The following is a 20,422-nucleotide window of genomic DNA, read 5'->3' on the forward strand; positions in this document are numbered from 1 at the left end:
ATGGTTGGTTTCTACTAACATGGAAGGTTTGTATTAAAATATTTAGTTTTATAGCTTATTCATAGCTTTTGAGCTTTTCCTTGTTAAGTCTTTTTTGTGTTTGAGTTCGATGAAGGGTTTGAACCATTAAAGGGTTGTATTGTATATGCTGATGGGTTACTGCTTATTGGTTTAATATTTCATTCATTATATTATTTTTTATTATGTTTTATTTAGTGCTTGTGGAATATCAAGTTATGAGCAACTCTGTCTGTGTTATGGTCTTTTTTTTGGCTGTTTGTTCATTTGCTAGTCTATGTGTCATGGAGATCGAGGAAAGAAAATGAAAACAAATTAAAAAAATTGGATTCTAATTGAAACAGTTAATGACTTGGTAATATAAATATGCCATGCTATTGATAATAGTGGAAACTCAAAAGTCATGCAATAAAGTTTCAATAAGTCCATAATGTGAGCAAGTTAACTTTTAAGGATGAATTTTGTTATTTTCACAGAATATGTGATGACCATATAAGCTTTCCCATAATTGATTTTTTACTTCTATTGACTCTTATCTCATTACTTCGTGAATGTGTTATGTGCTTGCTTCCACTGCAGCCTCTTTAAGAAATATATATATATATACATACCTACACACACACACACACATATATATATATATATATATATATATTTATATATTCATATTACTATTGTTGACTTCTCCTCTATTGGTCTCTGAATGATTTCTTTAGTCGAATTGGGTTTTCTCTAATAAATCTTTTTTCTTCATCTGGCCATTACACCATTTCTAGCTGATACTTGTTTTTTTTTTTTTGGAAACAGATAAAAAAGGATAAAAAGAGGCTGCTCTTAATGGATAATCATAATCTTTATCCTTTGACATTGTTTTAAGCCAGAAGCAACTTCAAAGTTGAAATCGCTAGTCTGATGCTATGTGTTTAGTCATTGTGCTCTTACAAGTAGTCTCAATTTCATAACCATCGTATAAATATGGGAATGAAAAATTGGAAATGCGCATTAGATTTTACTTTTTTAATTGTATTCTGATGTAGAACTATATGGAATTTATTTCCGGTGTTTCCTCATATGTGATGCAGCTAAGAAAAATTTGGGGAGATGCATGCTAGACTATGGTGGGAAGAGAACCACGCCAAAATACATGAAAAATACTTGTGAGATTATAAAGGTATATATGGTTGTTGATGCTTTACAAAATGTGAAGGTGGTGTTGCTTATTATTTTGTTTAATCTCTGTTTTGCTATATAAAACCTCGTTATAGGCGATTAGATGTATATGTAGTCACTTCTTCCTATGTAAGCTAGCATCGGCTGTTTTGCTAGACTAAAATTTTTGTTTAATCTCTGTTTTGCTATAATATACTTGTTCAATTGCATTCAAGCATTCTTTTTCCTATGTATATGTGGTTACTTTTTCAAAGTCAGCCATGTTCACATAGTACCAGACATCATGTTGATGAAGGATAGGAGTTTGATGGAAAGGTCCTCTTTTGATGCAGTAATTTGATGGACTTGTTTTAAGAAATGTTAATTTGATGAGTCTTTCCTGTAGATTATCATATTAATGTATTCGCATATTAATTTTGGTTTCAGAAGCTAGACATATGTCCTATTCTTGTCCGGGTGTGTTACAATCCCAATCATGTAGATCTAGCGGCATTAAGGAATGGGAATTATATAAAGCTTGTAAATCTTGTCCCTTGGAAGGTAAATTTTGCTCTTTAATTTTTATTTAAGAATTTCTTTCTTGTTTTAATTTTGTAATTATCCATATTGTCAATCGATGGACTCTAGTGTAATAGCAGAGCACCAATTCTTGCTTTATTAGTAAAATTGTCTGAAGCATTACTTGGTGGGGTGTGTGCAAGTCTCAGATAGGCGTTGTTTCTATTAAATTACAAATAATGTACGAGACATTTCCTTATATTTGTTAGTATCAAGATCTTGTTTAAATTTCTATTACTTAGCAGTTCCTTGTACATAGGAAACGTGGATGTTTGGACAATAACAGAAATTCAATGTGATTGCATATGCTTTTTAATTTGTTTACTGACTATAAAAAGGTTATTTTTCTTTATTTTACAGGCTTATGAGAGTCTCTGTGATGGCCTGGGAAAATCTGCTGCTGTGTTAGTTCAGAACCCCTTGAAAAAATACAAGCGTGGTTCAGGTGCAGGACCTGCCTTGGCAGCTGCTTTTCGAGGACTTCCTACAGCTGCCATGGCTCCTGCGTCTGCTTGTGCAAGTGTTGTACACTATACTCTTCTTGGATTCAGAAATAGGTCTGTGATAAAGTTGACTTGATTTTGAATGATTCATTTCTGGATTGACAAAGTCCTGTTTTGTACCTCTTGAATTCTCTGGAACTAGATATAATGAAGTTTTTTTTCCCCTTCCCTTTTGTAGCCTTGATCCTGAACGTAAAAAGGAGTCCATGGAAAAATATTGTCCAACACAACCCTGGGAAGAAGACTGATTAATGGTGCACTTGTGGCATATTACTTTGTTGTTGTACTAAAATGGCATTACAATTGGAGCTCTTTTTAATCGGCAGCGCAGTCTCTCAAGCATCATGTGAGTTGAGCCTTCTTTGTTAGTAGAAGATGGAGAATAATGCTCTCTATCAATTGAAGTTTTATTTTAGTAGACTTTATCAATTGAAGTTAAGAGGATGAGAATAATGCTCTGAAAATAAATAAAATAAAGAAAATAACAGGTGCATCTTCTAATTTCTTCTTGTACATATTTGTATATTAATACTATATTAACATAATATGAAATTGATTTGTGCAGGTGTGATCTGGTAGATGGCATTTCAAAAGACTAGGATGGCATACAAGAACAAGTTCTAAATATGAAAAATTTGTACTACCGTACTTTTTTATGAATTGAGAAGATACTTTTTTGTATAGATGTCCCGTAAGTGAACTTTTTATTAGTTTTATTTGGCGATTTTTTCCCTCTATGATATTGGTAGAAAGTTTGATTAGCTTATATAAATTAAAAACATGATGACTTGTACAAATTAGTCAGTGATAATTGAATATAATGTTTGATGTTTGGTTCACATTTTAATTTGTTCACTAAATTGTGTTTGAGCTATTTTCAATATTATTTTCTTTATTATTGATATTTATCGAATTCATAATGTTTTTAATTTTAAAAAAGGAATTTTGTATATTTATGGTCATGAATGTGCCTAAAAAAAATTTAGGCACAATTAGCCACATTTTTCTATTGTGGCAAACAAAACAGTTTAACCACATTTATAAAGTGGCTAAATTAACAATAAATGTGGCTAAGAAAAGGCTACCACACTTGGTCATAATGTAGCAAAGTGAATAAAATAATGTGGCTAAATTATTGCAACACCACTTCTAGCCACATTTAATCAAAATGTGGTAAAATATGTTAGCCACATTTTTTATCAATGTTTGCCACATTTTTAAGTGTGGCTAATCAGCATTTTTTTTGTAGTGATTGTTGATGTTGTTTTTATAAATTACATGTATCTTTTACGGGAATCAATTCTATTTGAATTAGGAACATATGATAGAACTAGCTATTCTATAAAAGACCTTTGTTTTCCATTAATTCCTCCTAATATTAGCTTTAATTTTTTTTTTGGCTGATTTGGGTGCTATCATCAGATCTCCTCATATTTAAGTATTTTGATTTCTTAGTTAGTCTTCGGCTCTTTGCCTAATCTGTTTAAAAAAAATCAGCACACAATTTTTTAACTTCAGGCCCAAATAAAACTGCTAGGAATCTAACCTAGCGAGAGAGACATACAAACCCAATCACCCACAAAGAAAACCTTGATTAATTAAGGTAATTAATAGAAAAATAAAATAAAATTCAAAAATTGCAGGAAAGAAAAGACAAATACAAAAAAAGCGTTGGGCGTTGAAATGTAGGAAAAATGGAAAACTTGGTGGAAAATCTGTGTCTTTTTTTTTTTTTTTTGGATATTAGGGAATAACAAAAAACCAGAAAACCAGCTACCTAAGGATCAGTGGAAAGACTAGCCATTCCCATCAGATCCTTCTCAACAAAACTAAAACAACCTATAGGAATATTAGGAAGAATAACCACTTCCCAAGAATTATGGTCAACTATTGAGGCCAAGAAATTCGCCACTTCATTTCCTTTCCTATTTGTATGAGTCAGTATAACACACCACTGCTTGTCAATGAACTCCTTGATTTTATGCACCAGATGGCCAAAAGGGTGATCCAGCGGACAAACACCTTGAACCAATTGAATTGCTTCCGTAGAGTCCCCTTCCAAATGAATTTTTCTGAAACCATGCTCCCAAGCCACTTGTAACCCTAGTAGCATACCCCATAACTCAGCCTTTAAGGGATTTCCTTGCCCAGTTTTCTTTATAAAACCCATCAGCTATCTGCCATCACTATCCCTTAACACACCTCCACATCCAGATTTGTACCCATCCAAAGAACAGGACCCATCAGAATTGATTTTTATCCAGCCCTTTTGAGGAGGTCTCCACAGAACCCTGCTTTCAACCTTATCAGCCACACGAATAGCTGCAGTATCCAGAACAGTTTCAGCATGAACTACATTCTGCACAAAGGTCCTTATCTTTTGACATAAATTCTCTGGAGAGCAGTTTTCATTTCTAAACACCAGATTATTCCTAGCTTGCCAAATCATCCAACAAGTCACTCCAAATGTGAGCTTCCAAAACAGGTCCTGATTATCCTTCTTCCCTCCTCCCAAGTTAAAATTAAGCCAATCCAGCATATCACCAGAAAAGAAAGAAGTAGAGATTCTTTTATCAATTAACAACATCCACACCTGTTTAGCCCAACCACAATCCCTCATCACATGGCAACAATCCTCACAAAAAAGCATGCATCTAGGACAGTTAGCTTCATCTCCCATATGCCTTCTTCTTCTTTGCTCATTGGTTAACAGTTTGTCCCCAATCAACAACCATAAAAAATGTTTCACTCTCTCTGGTCCCTTCTACTTCCAAGCAAGATCCCATTTACTATCATGTTGCTGCAAACCAGGTTTATCCATCCTGATAAATTGGTAAGCAGACTTAACAGAAAACAAGCCATTGCTAGAAGGCTTCCAGTATATCCTATCCTCCTCATCTCCCTCCTTGGGACACTCCAACTTAGCTATGGCTTCACAAACCTCCTCAGGGAGGAACATACTAAATTTACCCCAATCCCACTCACCATCTGGCCTAACACAACAAGCAACCTTCCAACCTTTAGCATCTTCAGGGATGGTATTAGTGGCTTTATCAATAAGTTGACCAACTTCAGGCACCCACCAATCCAACCAGAAACTAGTTAGCTTACCATTTCCCAACATAATTCCAGTTCCTGACATAATCTGATTCCAGGATGAGCTTATACCTCTCCCACAGATTACTAACATTGGCACTCTTAGGAATATGAGGCATAATACAATCCTCAATCTTGTATTTACTTCTCAGAACCCTTGATCCCAGCGAGTTCTTGTTGGACAGCATCCCAAATCCAACCTTCATAATAAAGGCTTGGTTAAAAGATCTAAGCTCCCTCAGCCCAACTCCACCACATTGTTTGTCAGAACACATTTTCTCCCATTTTACCAGGTGAGTACCTCTTCTTTCTCTAGAAGATCCCCATATGAAGCCACGGGTATGTTTCTCTATCTCCTCACAAACTGATTTGGGCAACCAGGCTGTTTGCATAGCATAGGTAGGCATAGCAAACAACACTGATTTGGCCAATGTGAGCCTCCCAGCTAGAGACAGTGATCTAGCACTCCAAGCATTCATTCTCTGTTTGACTCTCTCCAGAATATGCTCAAAGGATTTTTTGCTGGCTCTGGAATGGTTTAGAAACACTCCCAAGTACTTTCCCAGGTTAAGGGTGCTGCTAATCCCTAAACAGTCACTGATCTCCTTGACTCTACCATACTGGACATTTTTTGAAAAGAAAACTCTAGTCTTCTCAAGATTAATTTTCTGCCCTGAACTCAAAGCAAACAATCTAAGAACTTGATTGATGATTTGAGCCTGATCCAAGGAAGCTTCAGCACAAAAGATGATATCGTCAGCAAAGAATAAGTGAGATAAGGGAGGACCTCCTTTCCTAAGGACAATTGGCTTCCAAGCTTTAACATCAGCAGCTACTTGAATAAGGTGAGCTAGCCTTTCTACACATAAGACAAATAAGTATGGAGATAGGGGATCCCCTTGTCTTACTCCACGGGAAGGTTTGAAATATCTAGTGGGCTGCCCATTCCATAGCATGTTTAGCTCACTGGTCCCAACACAGCTGTCAATAAGAGAAATTAGCTTAGCAGGTAAACCCAATTCAGACAAAGTATCATGTATAAAGGACCAACTCAACCTATCATAGGCTTTCTCAAGGTCAACTTTGATCATCATCCATCCTTGCTTCCCTTTCTTATTCTTCATTGAATGGATGAGCTCTTGAGCTATCACAATATTATCAGCACTATGTCTCCCTTTGATAAATGAGTTCTGATTTGGAGAAACCCAGTTTGGCATCAAATCTCTAAGTCTGTGAGCAATTACCTTGGTGACTATCTTGTAAGACACATTACATAAACTAATGGGTCTGAAATCCTTCATGCACTCAGGATTCTCAACCTTTGGGATTAAACACAAATGAGTTTGGTTAACCAGTTGAGTCTTCCTAGGATCATCAAAAATACCTCTGATTAGATCACAAACTGATTTACCAACAATATGCCACTGAGTTTGAAAAAAAGCTGCATTAAGACCATCTGGGCCAGGTGCTTTAAATCTCCCCATTTTGAACACAATGCTCTTAATCTCCACCTCATCAGGAGTTTTAGCTAGATTTGACAGCAACTGGTCCTCCATTTTAGGGAAAACACCTTTAATAGGAAATTCTTCCTGTGAATCATCTTCTTCCAGAAAAAGTCTCTCAAAATACTTCACAGCTGTCTCAACCAACTCCTTAGTATCAGCTGTCCATTCTCCAAGGTCATTTTTGATGGTAAGTATCTTATTCCTTCTTCTTCTAGCAATTGTAGAAGAGTGAAAGAATCTCGAATTCCTATCACCAAATTTCAGCCAATTAACTCTGGATCTCTGGAACCAGTTCAATTCTTTTCTTAGCAAAATAGATTCCAATTCCTTCCAAAGATCTCTTTGCAGTTTTTCAAGCTCTCTGTCCGGACCAGCTTCTAACTTTAAGTCCAACCCCTGAATCCTGGCATAAACCCTATGTTTCTGTCTCATCCCTTCATTAAAGACCTCTTGATGCCATTTTGATGCAGCATTTTCAAACTCACTTCTGGCCTCAGTCCAAGCAGCTTCCTTAACCCAGCATTGTTTGACAATATTGCCAAAATCAGCAAAGGTAAGCCAAGCAGCTAGGAATTTGAACTGTTTATCCCCCTTAACCTCCTGACAAGCTTGGAAATTGCTAATAAGGATTGGCCTGTGATCAGAATTAAAAAAGGGTAAATGAGCTATAACTCTATTAGGCCAAGCCACATTCCAAGCTTCATTGGCACAAGCTCTATCAATCCTCTCTTGTAATTTACCCCTCCTCCAAGTGAAGCTAGGTCCTTTAAACCCAACATCAAAAACTCTACACTTCTCAAGACATTCCTGCATATCCTGGATGCTCCTCCAACACACATCAAGACCCCCATCCTTCTCATACTGCCTAAGGACAGAATTGAAGTCCCCAACCAGAACCCAAGGTCCCACCACAGAGTCAGCAATAACCAACAACTCTTCCCAAAGCTGTAATCTCTCTACCCTCCTCGGGCTACCATACACAAATGTAGCTATTTCCATCCTTTTATCTTCAACATAATGAATCCTAGTATGGACATAATGATGGTGAGATTTGATTATCTCCACCTCGACATCCTTGTCATCCCAAAGAATCCAAACACCACCAGAAAAACCCACAGCCTCCTGCTTAAAAAATTTTGAAAAACCAAGTTTCCTAATAATAACATCTCCTCTAGCACCCTGAATTTTAGTTTCCAGTAATGCCAAAACCTTTATTTTAAATCTGTATTTCATATCTCTAATCAGGGCAGGGAATTCTTTTTTCCCTACTCCTCTACAATTCCAAGAACAAATATTCATAAACATAAACAATAAAAAAGTACCCAGTACCTCAACCAACAAAGAAAGACCCATCAAGGTACATCAAAGCTCTTTGCCTCTCCTAGACCAATATTACCCTGATTAGCTTCAAACCCATTCGGATTATGATCTCCAGACTTCATCATGCTTGTAATATCATCCCCTTTGACTTTGCCAAAGGCTAAGCTATTCGGATCCTGAGAAGGTTGCAGCACCCCCTTCTACATTCTTACTTCTAGAAGGCAGCTTCTGAACTCCCACACTCGAAGAATTGGGGGGCTGGTTCTCAGAGGATAGATGTCTAACTGTAGGACCTTTAGAAGAGGATTTATGTTTTTGAACTCCACTAACCCCAACAGAACCTCCCTTTAAAAAACCAGCTTTTAGACCACTTTTTTTTTCTGTTTTTCAACTCCTGAAGAAGAAACACTAAGATGTGATCCTTTGGCTCTCCTTTCATTACCCCCTCCTCCTTCAACTCTAATAGGAATAACATCCTTCTTGTCACCTGTTGGTAAAGCCAATTCAGGAATAACTTCCTCAGTTGGGCTATCTATAGCCATAACTTCCCCAACAGTTTCACCAACTCCACCAGTAGCATTCTGAGCCTCCAGCTTCTGAATATCTTCTTTAATAGTTGATTGGTTAACCGGAGATGCTCTCATCTTCCTTCCTCTCCCTGGCTTCTGGACAACCATCCAAGATCCAAAGGCCTCTTCTTCCTTGTTATTAACTACAGCTTTTTCCTTCACCTCCATAACCTGATTCTTAGAATCAGTACCATCAGCTTCAGAACTAATCTTTTGTCCACCAATACTAGGACATAAGTCCTTTCTATGCCCATACATACCACAGCCAAAGCATATCATATGCAAACCTTCATACCCCACATGCATAATCCTTTCACCAATCTTAAACTTAGATAAGAAACTTTTTCGGAGGTCAACTTCTACACAGATCCTAGCAAACCTGCCTTGTTCAGTGATATCTCCATCTCCAAGCTCATTCCTTCTCAATGAGTTCTTATCTATCTTAAGTGTTCTCCCAAACATGCTTCCAATTAACCAGAGATACTGTGTGGTATAAAACTCCAAAGGGAGACCTGGAATTCGGATCCAAACCGCTAGGCGCTTCAATTGATCATCATACGGATCAAAGAATGGTCTCCAACGCTGCACAGTTAAGTAGTGATCAGCAATGATCCATGGCCCATCATGAAGCACATGATTGTAGTCACCATCCTCCTGAAATCTGATCACCAAGTAACCATTATCCATATCAATCACCTCAAATGTACCCACCAGGTTCCACATTCTCAACAATCGAGTCATTAGAAATCGAGCCCCCATCCGTTTCCCCAGCAACTTAATAATCAACGCCTTTCTCCACTGTTTGCAGGCCTCTTTACGCTAGCTCCTCGAGAATTTTAAGGACGGGCATAGTGGACCGTCTTCCCCATCTCCAACTACATCCTCCAACATATCCTCCTCATCTTCCTCCCTACGTTGTCTAGCCATCCAGTCTTCTTCACTATCCGACATACCTTCAGCACCATTAAGCCTCAGTAACTTATCTCTATAAGAGATAATTCGACCAGGTTTCCCTGAAGATCCACCAGACTGAGGTTCTCCTTCATCCTTAAGCATTTTCTCAGGGGAGTGAGCTTTCCCCACCAGATCTTCCTTTCCCTTAGTATGCATCTCTGGAACATCCAGATCTCCTCCCTGTATCCGATCATCCATCAGATCATCAAGGATCGCTATGCCTTTAGGTTTCTTTATACTTCGATTCAGATTATCTTCCTCCTCCGTCGACGCCGAGCGTGATTCAACCATAGCAATCGGAAACTTCTTTTGTTTTTCAGAGAGAAAAGAGGTCAAGCGCGTAAGATTCACTCGCTGATACGTAAAAAAGAAACTATCTGTGTCTCTAAGTGGGTAATACTGTAATAGCTCAGGATTTAAAATATATTTTTATTATTTCTGCTAGATTCAACACGTTATTTTTTAAAATTAGAAAAAAATAACACTAAAAAATAATCTACCTGACCATATTTATTTTAATAATTTTTATGATTAATAAAATATGAGTGAGTTATTTTTACCTTTTAGTAAGAAGGTAACTAACAGTTAAGAACTAAAATTTCACTCTAGTATATATATATATATATATATATATATATATATATATATATAAATTCACTCAATTAAATGCTGCTCTATTATTAATAATAAATGTTTTTGTCAAAATCTTTGACATGGTGGAGGCTATGTATAGATGTTAGGGGCAATTTGGTACACGGAATAGTGAGTGGGGGGAATACTAGGTTTTTCAATTTTTTATTTACATTATTCATTACTTATTTTTAATTGTAATTGTCTTTGATTAAAAAAATAACGAAGTAAATTCTTAATTAGTTATATCTTATTTTCCTTTTATATTTAATAGTTAATAATGATGATAATTACCTTTCAGACCAATTTTATTATAGTTAATAAAAACATAGATAAATAGTTCGTGTTTGGATTAAATTGTATTAGGATTACAAAAAAAAAAAAAAAAAGTTGTGCTGTGACTGTGAGTCCTCTCCCTCAGCTTACTAAAAAAAACAATTATAAAAAAATATCTTTTAAAAGAATTTTAAAAATTATTATTCATTTTTTTGTAAAATAATACTGCAATCAAACATTCATATATATTCTTCATTTCTTTATGATCCAAGTGAAGAACTCGTTTATGTTGAATTAAAATCAACAATTTGACTCTTAGTTTTCTAAGGGCCTCCGTTATGTTTATATTTTTCCAAGTCCATTAGTCGTCTATGAATCCAAACTGAAGCCATTCTCCCTTGACTTTCACAGTTCACACAGCAAAGAGTGAAACAGCTAAAAACCTTTTTTTTTTTTTTTTTCATGGCTTCTAATATCCTTGTCAACTCAAGCTCACTTCTACTGTTGTTTTTTTCCCATTGACATATAGCCATAGCAAATGCATTTTTCACAAACTCTAGATAAGGGGAAATGATTTCGCGTTTTAGAGCTCGTGGGCTTTTAAAAAAAATTACGGCTTTTTTCTTAAATAAATTTTTTAAAAGATAAAATTATTTTAACGTCAGAATTAACAAACGCTTTTTTATATATAAAATTAGTAAAAAAAGATATGTGATGGTAATGGGGTGAAATAGTTAAAGTGGGTTGGGATAAAATTGAATTTTTAAAAATTATTTGACCTTTGGCTTTTATTTTTTCCAGAAGCAATGAATCTTAAATTTAAAAAATACTATTTTATTTTATTTTTAATTTTCTTTTCAAATGTATGAAATGGTTCAAAAAGATTTATTTATTTAATTTTTTTTTAAAAAGACAGCTTTTTTTAACATCCAAACACCCTCTAGTTACTTCGTAGGTATTAAGCACTAATTTGACATCTGCCATCTTAGTCACTGTGTAAACACTAAGCATGGGGCTTTTTGACATTTTTGCCCCTCATTAATTAATTAATAACCAATTTGCCTCTCCCCCAGAACTATCCACCATCCTGCCCTCCTTTAGTCGATTAAGTTGTATTTTTAGTCGACTACATTGCAAAAACTCAGGAAATATGAACCTCGCGTTTTAATCGACTACATATTAAGCTTGATCGATTAAAAGTCATGAAGGTTTAATCGACTAAATCTATTATGTAGTCGACTACTTTTCGCGGATTACGTTTTTTAAACCCCCCCCCCCCCCACCATTTCGCGAAGGGGGTTATTTTGAAACCCTAGTCGATTAAGAGACACCAAGGCACCACCTCTTGAAGAACCGATCGAAGCCCCTCTCATTGGCCGTCCGATTACACCAAGTCAACCATCTACCTTGTGAATCTGAGTTGGTAGGTAATGATTAAACCCTTGCATTGTGTTTTATGTGTAGTTTTTTTTTTATTTCTTTCTCCTTTACATGATTTCGTTTTTGCTTTTTTTTTTTGTGTTTTATGGCAGAAGGTTGGTTGATTTTTGTTGTGTTTAATTATTGATATTGTTTCATGTAATGAAGAACATTAGGGTTTGGGTTTTGATTTTTAATATTTTCCACAGCCACCGGTAAGGGTTAGGGTTAGGGTTTTGATTTAGTTATTAATATTTTTAATCTTTAGTTATCATTAGCTTATTTGTATAGCTTGGTTTACTTGTGCTCTTTGATTAATTTTTTTTTAGTATGCATGACTATTGATTTTTGAAAATTTTGGATATTCTTATTGTCTGATTTTGAGTTATTGATTTTGACCATTGCTTACACTTCCATTGTAGGTACGCTTGTTCAAATGGCTCCCCGTAGAAGACCAGACAATGCCGAAGTTGAGAGACGCACAAAGCAACGACAAGACCGGCCCTCTTCGTCAAGGCAACAAACGAAGAGCCTGCTCCTATCGACCTCCCGTATGGATACTTGTTTGATGATGACCCGTCGGTTCTCGCTACATTTGTACGTGACCATGCGAACTGTCCCTTATGCCCTCCGAAGTCATTGGATACAACATTTTTTGCGGGGAAGGGATTTCAGATTGTGGGATTGTTGGAGGCATCACATATGAGGGTTTTGGCTGAGATGTTGTGTCCCTACTCAGAGCTGATGGTGCGGGCCTTCTACTATAACCTCAGCTATGTACAGGGTGAGTTGAGGTCCAGTGTCTGCAGAGTGGACATCATCATGACGGCTCCGGTATGGTTGGAGATACTAGGGTATGACTTTGATGCTTCGCAGACTGTGGAATATGATGCTAATAGCAGTGTAACAATTCTTGGATATTCCCGAGGAGATGCTGTGGAGGAGGCCAGGAGGCCTGATATTGCACGTGGCCGTTACATTCACTATACAGTGGGGTTGCTTAGTGTAGAGTAGGGGTGTTCGCGGTCTGGATTGGATCGGTTTTGGAAGCAAAAATCATCTGATTCAATACCTTCGGTTTGATCATTTAATCATCCATTCGGTTTGGATTTTTTTTCAAATCTGATCCGATCCAATCCAATTTTTTTCGGTTTGGATTGGATCGGTTTTCAGTTTTTTGAAAATCCTAAAATTTGTTTCATGATTATTTTGCAAATAACATCTTTTATATATATTGTTTTTGTAATTTTTTTTTTGAAATAAAAAAGCATCAGTAAACGATAATATAGTTTTTTTTTTGGCAATGAGATATGAAGCTCTACACAAATGAAATTTTGTTGATGAGATGTGATTAGGTTTTTTCTTGGGTGTAGTTGATGGGTTAACAGGTGTTGGGTTTAGAAATTTTTGGGCTATGATTGGGGAAAAACCCAAGTAGGTATAGGAAAATTAATATATTGGATCGGTTTGGATTGGATCGGTTTTCATCAACCCATCCGAAAACCGATCCAATCCAATTAAAATTTGCAGTTTATTTCGGTTTTCGGTTTTTCGGTTTTCGGTTTATTCGGTTATCGGTTTTTCGGTTCGGTTATCGCGATTTGAATCGGTTTGGTTCGGTTACCGCGGTTTGAATCAGTTTGGATCGGTTGATGAACACCCCTAGTGTAGAGGCCCACATATTACACTATGTCATCACCCACATCCTGTTCCCGCGAACTTTCAATCATTCCAAGGTGCTGGATCATGACATTCCTATCATGTGGGCTATCCGACATGCCACCCTGGTTAACTGGAGGCACTAGATCTGTTGGTTTATGTTTAAGGCCAAACATAAGGGTCGTCTTCCATACGCTTGTCTGGTACAAAGGATACTTGTTCACTTTGGTGTTCCCATGGACACTGAGCACTTGAAGAAGACCACAGGCTATAATTGCAAGTTCGGAAAGCGTCTACTGGAGCAGTGCAAGATTGCAAGGAACACGGCGGGTGGGTGGCAGTTCACTGGTACAGTTGAGGTTGAGGTTCCTTATGTTGCCCCAGATGCACACAAAGTTGAGCCAGAGGCGGAGGATGAGGATGAGGAGGAGGATGATGATGAGGTTGAGGTTGAGGAGATAGCTGAACCTGAAGGTGGATTTTCTTTGCGTGACGTCATGAAAGGCATAAATGCCACACTGAAGAAGATAGGAAAAATGGCGCTGAAACATAAAAAATGGAGGAAGAGTCACATCCAGAAAGGGAATAAGAGGTTTAGACACATACATGGACGGTTTAAGGGTGTGGAAGATCGGCTTGCTCGTCTAGAGATTTCACGAGGACAGGAGGTTGAGGAGGATGCAGGGGGGGGCTCAAGTGTCAGATGAGGGTGATGAGGAGACGACGTCCGAAGAGGAAGAGGATTAGATTTATGGTTTATGTTTTTAGTTCATGTTTAGGGTGGATTTATTGTTATGTATTTTGCTTTATATCCGATTTCATGTAGTCGGGATTAGGGTTTGTATTAGGGTTTAGTTGCTAAACTATTTCATGTAATGAAGTTGTTGTTTTGTTATTTGAATTATTTAGTTGTATTTTCTATCCCCTTTTCATTGTTAACTACATTGCGTGAATGGTACTTTTCCAAAAAATTGATAATTTTGGTTCCTTATGTTGCACATGTCACAATTGTCCATACAAACATGAATCAATCACTAATACGTTCCTAAAATGACTTGAACAAATTTCGGGTATCCTAAACCAACGTTTCAAAACATTGAAAAGGGATTACAACGTCCACATTGGTTATTTGTATTAAAAATTTTGTTCCCCAAGTGACTTGGGGATCAAAATTTTTACTACAAAAAACGACTTGGGGAACAAAATTTTTACTACAAAAAACGAACGTGGACGTTGTAATCCCTTAATCCCTTTTCAATGTTTGGAAACGTTGGTTTAGGATACCCGAAATTTGTTTAAGTCATTTTAGGAACGGCAAATTACGTGCACCTCTTAGGACCTTATTGATACACTCAGATAGGTTAGTCGTCATATGACCAAATCTGCGGCCCTCCTTATCATAAGACCTGCACCATTTCTCTTTCGGGATTTGATCTATCCATGATGCTACTTGTGGGTTACTGTCGACAAATTCCTGAAATCTGATATCAAAATGAATCTTCGAACTCAGGTACCCTACAAAAAAATACCCAATTGAATGAGTTATATATAAATTTGCATTTAATACAACTTGTACACATTAAGGAAATTGGATACCTAGTTTCATCAAGGTTTTCTTCAGTTCCACATCCCTAAACTTAGTGTTAAAGTTGCTTCCGATGTGACGAAGACAAAACACGTGATACGCAAATGGAGGCTGCCAACCGGGATGATCCTTCACAGCCCTGATGATGCTGGGGTGACGATCAGATATTAGACAAATACCATGCCTATGTGTAACATGAAAACGCATTAGGCTAAGAAACCATGACCAATCTTCCAATCTCTCGCCCGGCGGAACAGTGGCAAAGGCAATAGGCAGAATGTATCCATCTCCATCCTGTGAGGTAGCAATCAAAAGGGTACCTTTGTATTTACCGTACAGGTGCGTGCCATCAATTTGGATTATGGATTTACAATATTTAAATGCTTCAATGCACTGGTGAAAGGTCCAAAATACCCTGCGAAATACAACCTTATCGGTGTAGACTCGACGTTCATCAAAGCACTGGTCCGTATCAATCTTGAACACAAAACCCACATTAACCTGTGCCATGTATGTCAGCCAACCAGGCAAGAATGCATATGATTTATCCCAATCACCAAATAACTTCACAATGGCCTTCATTTTAGCCTTCCAAGCCTTCCTGTAAGTTATGTTGTATCCATACAAACGCTGAACCCTTTCTTGAATAAGAACTGGTTTGAGAGATGGATTTTCTTTTAACATACCTACAAAGGAAAAAAAAGAAATCTAAGTCAACATTGTCAATATAAACATTGAATTAAATAACATAAACATAACTTATGTAACCAACCATCGCGTATTACATACTCATAATTGCTGCACAGATAACATCAGAATCCAATTGTCTATGGTCCCGGGTAAGACCTTGGTTTAGACAGGTGTGGTCTTTACCCCACTTACTAACAACCCAAGTATTTCCATTCTTGGGCAACATAGCCCACACGTACCGGGGACAACCATCAATATGGTTCCGACACTTCATCACAAATCTATGCTCGTCACTTTTGCCACGACAGCGGTACGGTGAGCCTTCATACAATATAATTTGACTGCATGTTGCATTTCAGATTTACTACGAAACTCCTTATACAAATACAATAGATCCCCTAATTGCCAGCCACCGTGGAAGTCATCGTCGCCATACAATATCTCTGTCTCATCATTATGATGAGCTTAATTAATGAAGGAATAATGTGGGCTTTCGTTCCAAAACGGCTCAATCTCAGAACCTACGTACAAATTACAGGAGTTTTCTGTCAGTACGAATGATAACACAAATATGAAATATTCATTTAAAAACTTTAATTCACTATCTTACCACTGCTAATAGGGTCAACACGAAGTGGTGGCATAACCTGGGAACTCAGGTTTCCTAAGTTTGTGTCAGCGTCAAAATTCCCCTCAACGTCCGTATCTGAGGTGTTACCTAGCGGAATAACACTCTCAGGTTCACCGTCGTCATCATTGTCCATATCCTCCTCGTGCTCATCCTCGTCTATTTCCCTCACTGTTATCTGACTTAAGACAGGTGCAGGTGCAGATAAATCGACTACTCTGTCTTCTTGATTCTGACTTCTTTCATGCATGGGTGCAGATGAAGATTGACCACAATCTATTTCAACATATATCTCAATAAAATTTTGAAATTTTCGGTCAACTATTGCATCTATGACACATTCCACATCTTCATCGTCACATATATCGTTACCAATATAGAATAAAGCATCCTTACCAGCTATAGACTCTACCCTGGCGATCATCCGCTGAACGCATTGGCTACCTTGTAGCCCCAATTTTTGGTGATTTCTCCCCTTCAACTCATTGTATGAAGTGCCCCGTTTGATTTTCAACATTTTCGTTTTTCCTTCAAATTGAACACCATTGGGGCCTTCATAATGCTTTACATCATAGTAGATCATTGTAACATACATGTTTGGACTTGAGGTCATATTTCACACGAATTTGGTAGTAGGGTTCGGATTTTGGGGATTTGAGTTCGCATTTTAGGGCCAAGAAATGAGAATGTGGATGGAATGACAATGATTTAACAATATTAAGTCTTTAGAGATGGTGGGATGACAAGTAAGGGGACTTGGAAGGATCACAAATGACAAACAAGAGGTAGAGTGGGTTGTAATATGAAAATTTGTGAAATGAGACCGAGAAATGGATGCATATAGGGTTATTCGCGAAAATTAGTCGACTACATAATATATTTAATCGATTAAACCTTCATGACTTTTAATCGATCAAGCTTAATATGTAGTCGATTAAAACGCGGGGTTCATATTTCCTGAGTTTTTGCAATGTAGTCGACTAAAAATGCAACTTAATCGACTAAAAGGGGGCAGGATGGTGGATATAGTTCTGGGGGAGGGGCAAATTGGTTATTAATTAATTAATGAGGGGCAAAGACGTCAAAAAGCCCTAAGCATGGAATACAAAAATAGAATCTGAGTAAACATTTATTAGGCCTTGAAATTATTTTAAGAATCTGATATCAGAATTGTCAATAAAATTTATTATTTTGTCTCTAATTACTTAAAAAAAATAGTTTTTAAATTTTAAGATAGTATTTTATCTTTTATTCAATAATTTTATACAATATAAAATAATAAATATTTTATATAACCAAAAAAATATTTTGATATACGCCTTAAATTTCAAGAAATTATGAGGTCACTTTATTAAATTTACTATTAACAGATAGCGTTAACGTAGAAAATGAGCCAATATTGTATTATGTTTTGATTAATTTAAATACCCTCAAATTAGTGGCAAGAAACCTGAGGGATTGAACTAGTACGTAGTTAAAGATTCCTAACTACCTTGATTATTTGGGTTAGAATTTTTGTTTAAACCGAGAGAAATCAATTCTCTTATATGTATTGGGCTATAATACAGAGGAGTTGGTCCCTTACATTTTGGTCTTAGTTGATTCAAATGTTAACTTCAAATGGTAGTCAGACAAAAAAAGCTCGGGATTGCCAACTATTTGTGATTTTTAAACTGTTCATGTTATTTTATATATTTTATATGGGATAGGTTATTCTACCTATCATTTTTTTTTCTGCCTACCTTCTACTACCATAAAACACTGTTAGATCAGAATCTTAACTAACATTTATCTTTCTCTCTTCTTGAGATTCTGATCTAACGGTGTTTTAGGATGGTAGGCAAAGGTAGGTAGAAAAAATAGTAGGTAGAATGATCTAACGGTGTTTTAGGATGGTAGGCAAAGGTAGGCAAAAAAAATAGTAGGTAGAATAACTTATCCCATTTTATATGAGAAAATTATTTCTTCAGCTGGAGATTAAATTATCTCTAGTGAGCTCAAAATGATGTCGTTTTGAGTTGTAAGATTAAAAAATTATTAAAAACTAATATATTCTTACAATAAATTATAATTACAAAAATACCTTAATTTCCGTCACAAAATGATGTCGTTTGTAGCTTACCGAAGATAATTTATTTCCATTGACTTGAAATTTTTTTTTTACCCATTTTATAAAAACATAAATAAGTAAGAAAAAGTTTTGCAAATTTTGGAATTCTGAAACCATATAAAAAAATTGATTCTTATAAATTTTAAAGTTATTAGATAAAGATTTATAAATAAATTTATTATTTAATATTTCCATGTATATAATCTGCACAGTAAATTCAAACTGGTGGTGAAGAAAATAGTAACCAACAAAAAATTATAAAATTATAATAATAAGAAATAATAACTGAGCTGGCCAAGTGTCAACATCCTCTCCAACAATTCCTGAGCATGACGATCAAAATTATAATTCAAATCATAGGGGAGAAAGCTATTCAGATATATAGCATAAAAAATAAAAATTGTAGTATATGATTACTTTTTTTGGATAAAAAAGCATATATGCTAACTTGTGCTCGTAATTTGATACTTATTGGCGGAAAATATTGATTATACCAAGGTGTCTTAGAAACCCCAGGCCAATTCACCTCGTTGAATAATAATGCAAAAGAAATCTTCCATTTCAATTGAAATGTAAAATAGGAAGCAATAGATAATAAAAGCATGCCTTGGGATGATCAACTTTTACAAAAAGTGCATCCTCACTAAGGTCCACAAGGACAAAAGTTTTCGGCATTAAATAATGGAAAATTATACTATTATGTCACGTAACATTTATCTCTCTCATGTTACACTCACATAAAAAGACGCGTTTTTCTTTTTCTTTTTTAAAAAAAATTGATGGGCTACACTTCATTTATCTCACAACATAAGATAACTTCTCTCATACTACATGAGAGAAGTAAAACCCTTAAATAATTATCTAAATACTCGCAAAAAAATTAATATATTACATTTTAAATAAAAAATTATAAATTTATAGTTGTTTTGAAAATATTTACACATCTATTGCACAATGTCACGTTCAAATTGGGCGTCACATATCACACCCCATTTAGGCGTGACACCCACGTGGGTCACGCCTAAATGAGGTGTGACATGTGCTGCTCAATTTGGGCGTGACACATGCTCACAACTCTATGCACTGCTATGCACTGCTCACAACTCTTCTCCACCATCAATTCTTACATTTACAAACATAATCATTAGCTTAAATTTAGTCTTTTATTTATTTGTTATTCCATTTTAAAATGAGTTCACAATCTTATTATGTTCGTGTTGTGTTATATTACAATGGTAGGAAGATGGAAGGCCGACGAGGTGTCATGTTTTAAGGTGAAAAAAGGCCGACATGTATCCAATGCAACGCAACCATTGACGAATTGCATCAGAGAATTTGTCAGAAGTTAACTCTTCAAGGTAACCAAAGTATCACTCAGATCACCACAAGGTTATGGCAATCTAATCAATACATTAGTTTGCAAGTGGTTGATGATGAAGACGTCGATATGATAATGGAAGAATTTGTCAACTAGTCAAGGAAAGATTTTCTGGAGTAGTATGTGGACATTGCCGGAACAGAGGATGTAGCCTTACCGGTGAGGTCAGTTGCTTTAAATTCTCCCCGTCTTGCATCAACGTTTGCTGCTCATGCTTCTCCAGTTGCTAACATTTCTGAAGGAAATGAAAATGATCCTACTTTGGTTATGCATGACGACGACGATGATGAAAATATCGCAATGGAAGAACGTCTTCTGGCCGAGGATGCTAGTGTTTCTGAAGGAGATGAAGGT

At 36.3% G+C, this 20,422-nt stretch overlaps 1 protein-coding gene across 1 annotated transcript; it reads left to right on the forward strand.

Annotated features, from left to right (window-relative positions):
- The first annotated feature begins 949 nt into the window (after nt 1-949).
- Nucleotides 950-3,031, forward strand: LOC133287368 (autophagy-related protein 2-like). Its single transcript, XM_061484961.1, has 6 exons — nt 950-962; nt 1,101-1,189; nt 1,615-1,728; nt 2,107-2,303; nt 2,428-2,595; nt 2,815-3,031. The coding sequence occupies exons 2-5, from the start codon at nt 1,124-1,126 to the stop codon at nt 2,495-2,497; spliced, it is 447 nt and encodes a 148-aa protein (XP_061340945.1). The 5' UTR covers nt 950-962; nt 1,101-1,123; the 3' UTR covers nt 2,498-2,595; nt 2,815-3,031.
- Nucleotides 3,032-20,422: the final 17,391 nt, after the last annotated feature.

The sequence above is a fragment of the Gastrolobium bilobum genome, unplaced genomic scaffold (assembly GCF_033153095.1).
Source record: "Gastrolobium bilobum isolate Gb01-03AN ecotype WA unplaced genomic scaffold, APGP_CSIRO_Gbil_v1 utg30566, whole genome shotgun sequence".
NCBI classification, from domain to species: Eukaryota; Viridiplantae; Streptophyta; class Magnoliopsida; order Fabales; family Fabaceae; genus Gastrolobium; species Gastrolobium bilobum.

Excerpts from the sequence above, each read along its gene's own strand:
- LOC133287368 (XM_061484961.1), top strand. The coding sequence starts at position 1,124 with ATGCTAGACTATGGTGGGAAGAGAACCACGCCAAAATACATGAAAAAT. Across the intron at positions 1,190-1,614 it reads ATACTTGTGAGATTATAAAG|AAGCTAGACATATGTCCTAT; the intron begins GTATATATGGTT and ends TTTTGGTTTCAG. Across the intron at positions 2,304-2,427 it reads CTTCTTGGATTCAGAAATAG|CCTTGATCCTGAACGTAAAA; the intron begins GTCTGTGATAAA and ends TCCCTTTTGTAG.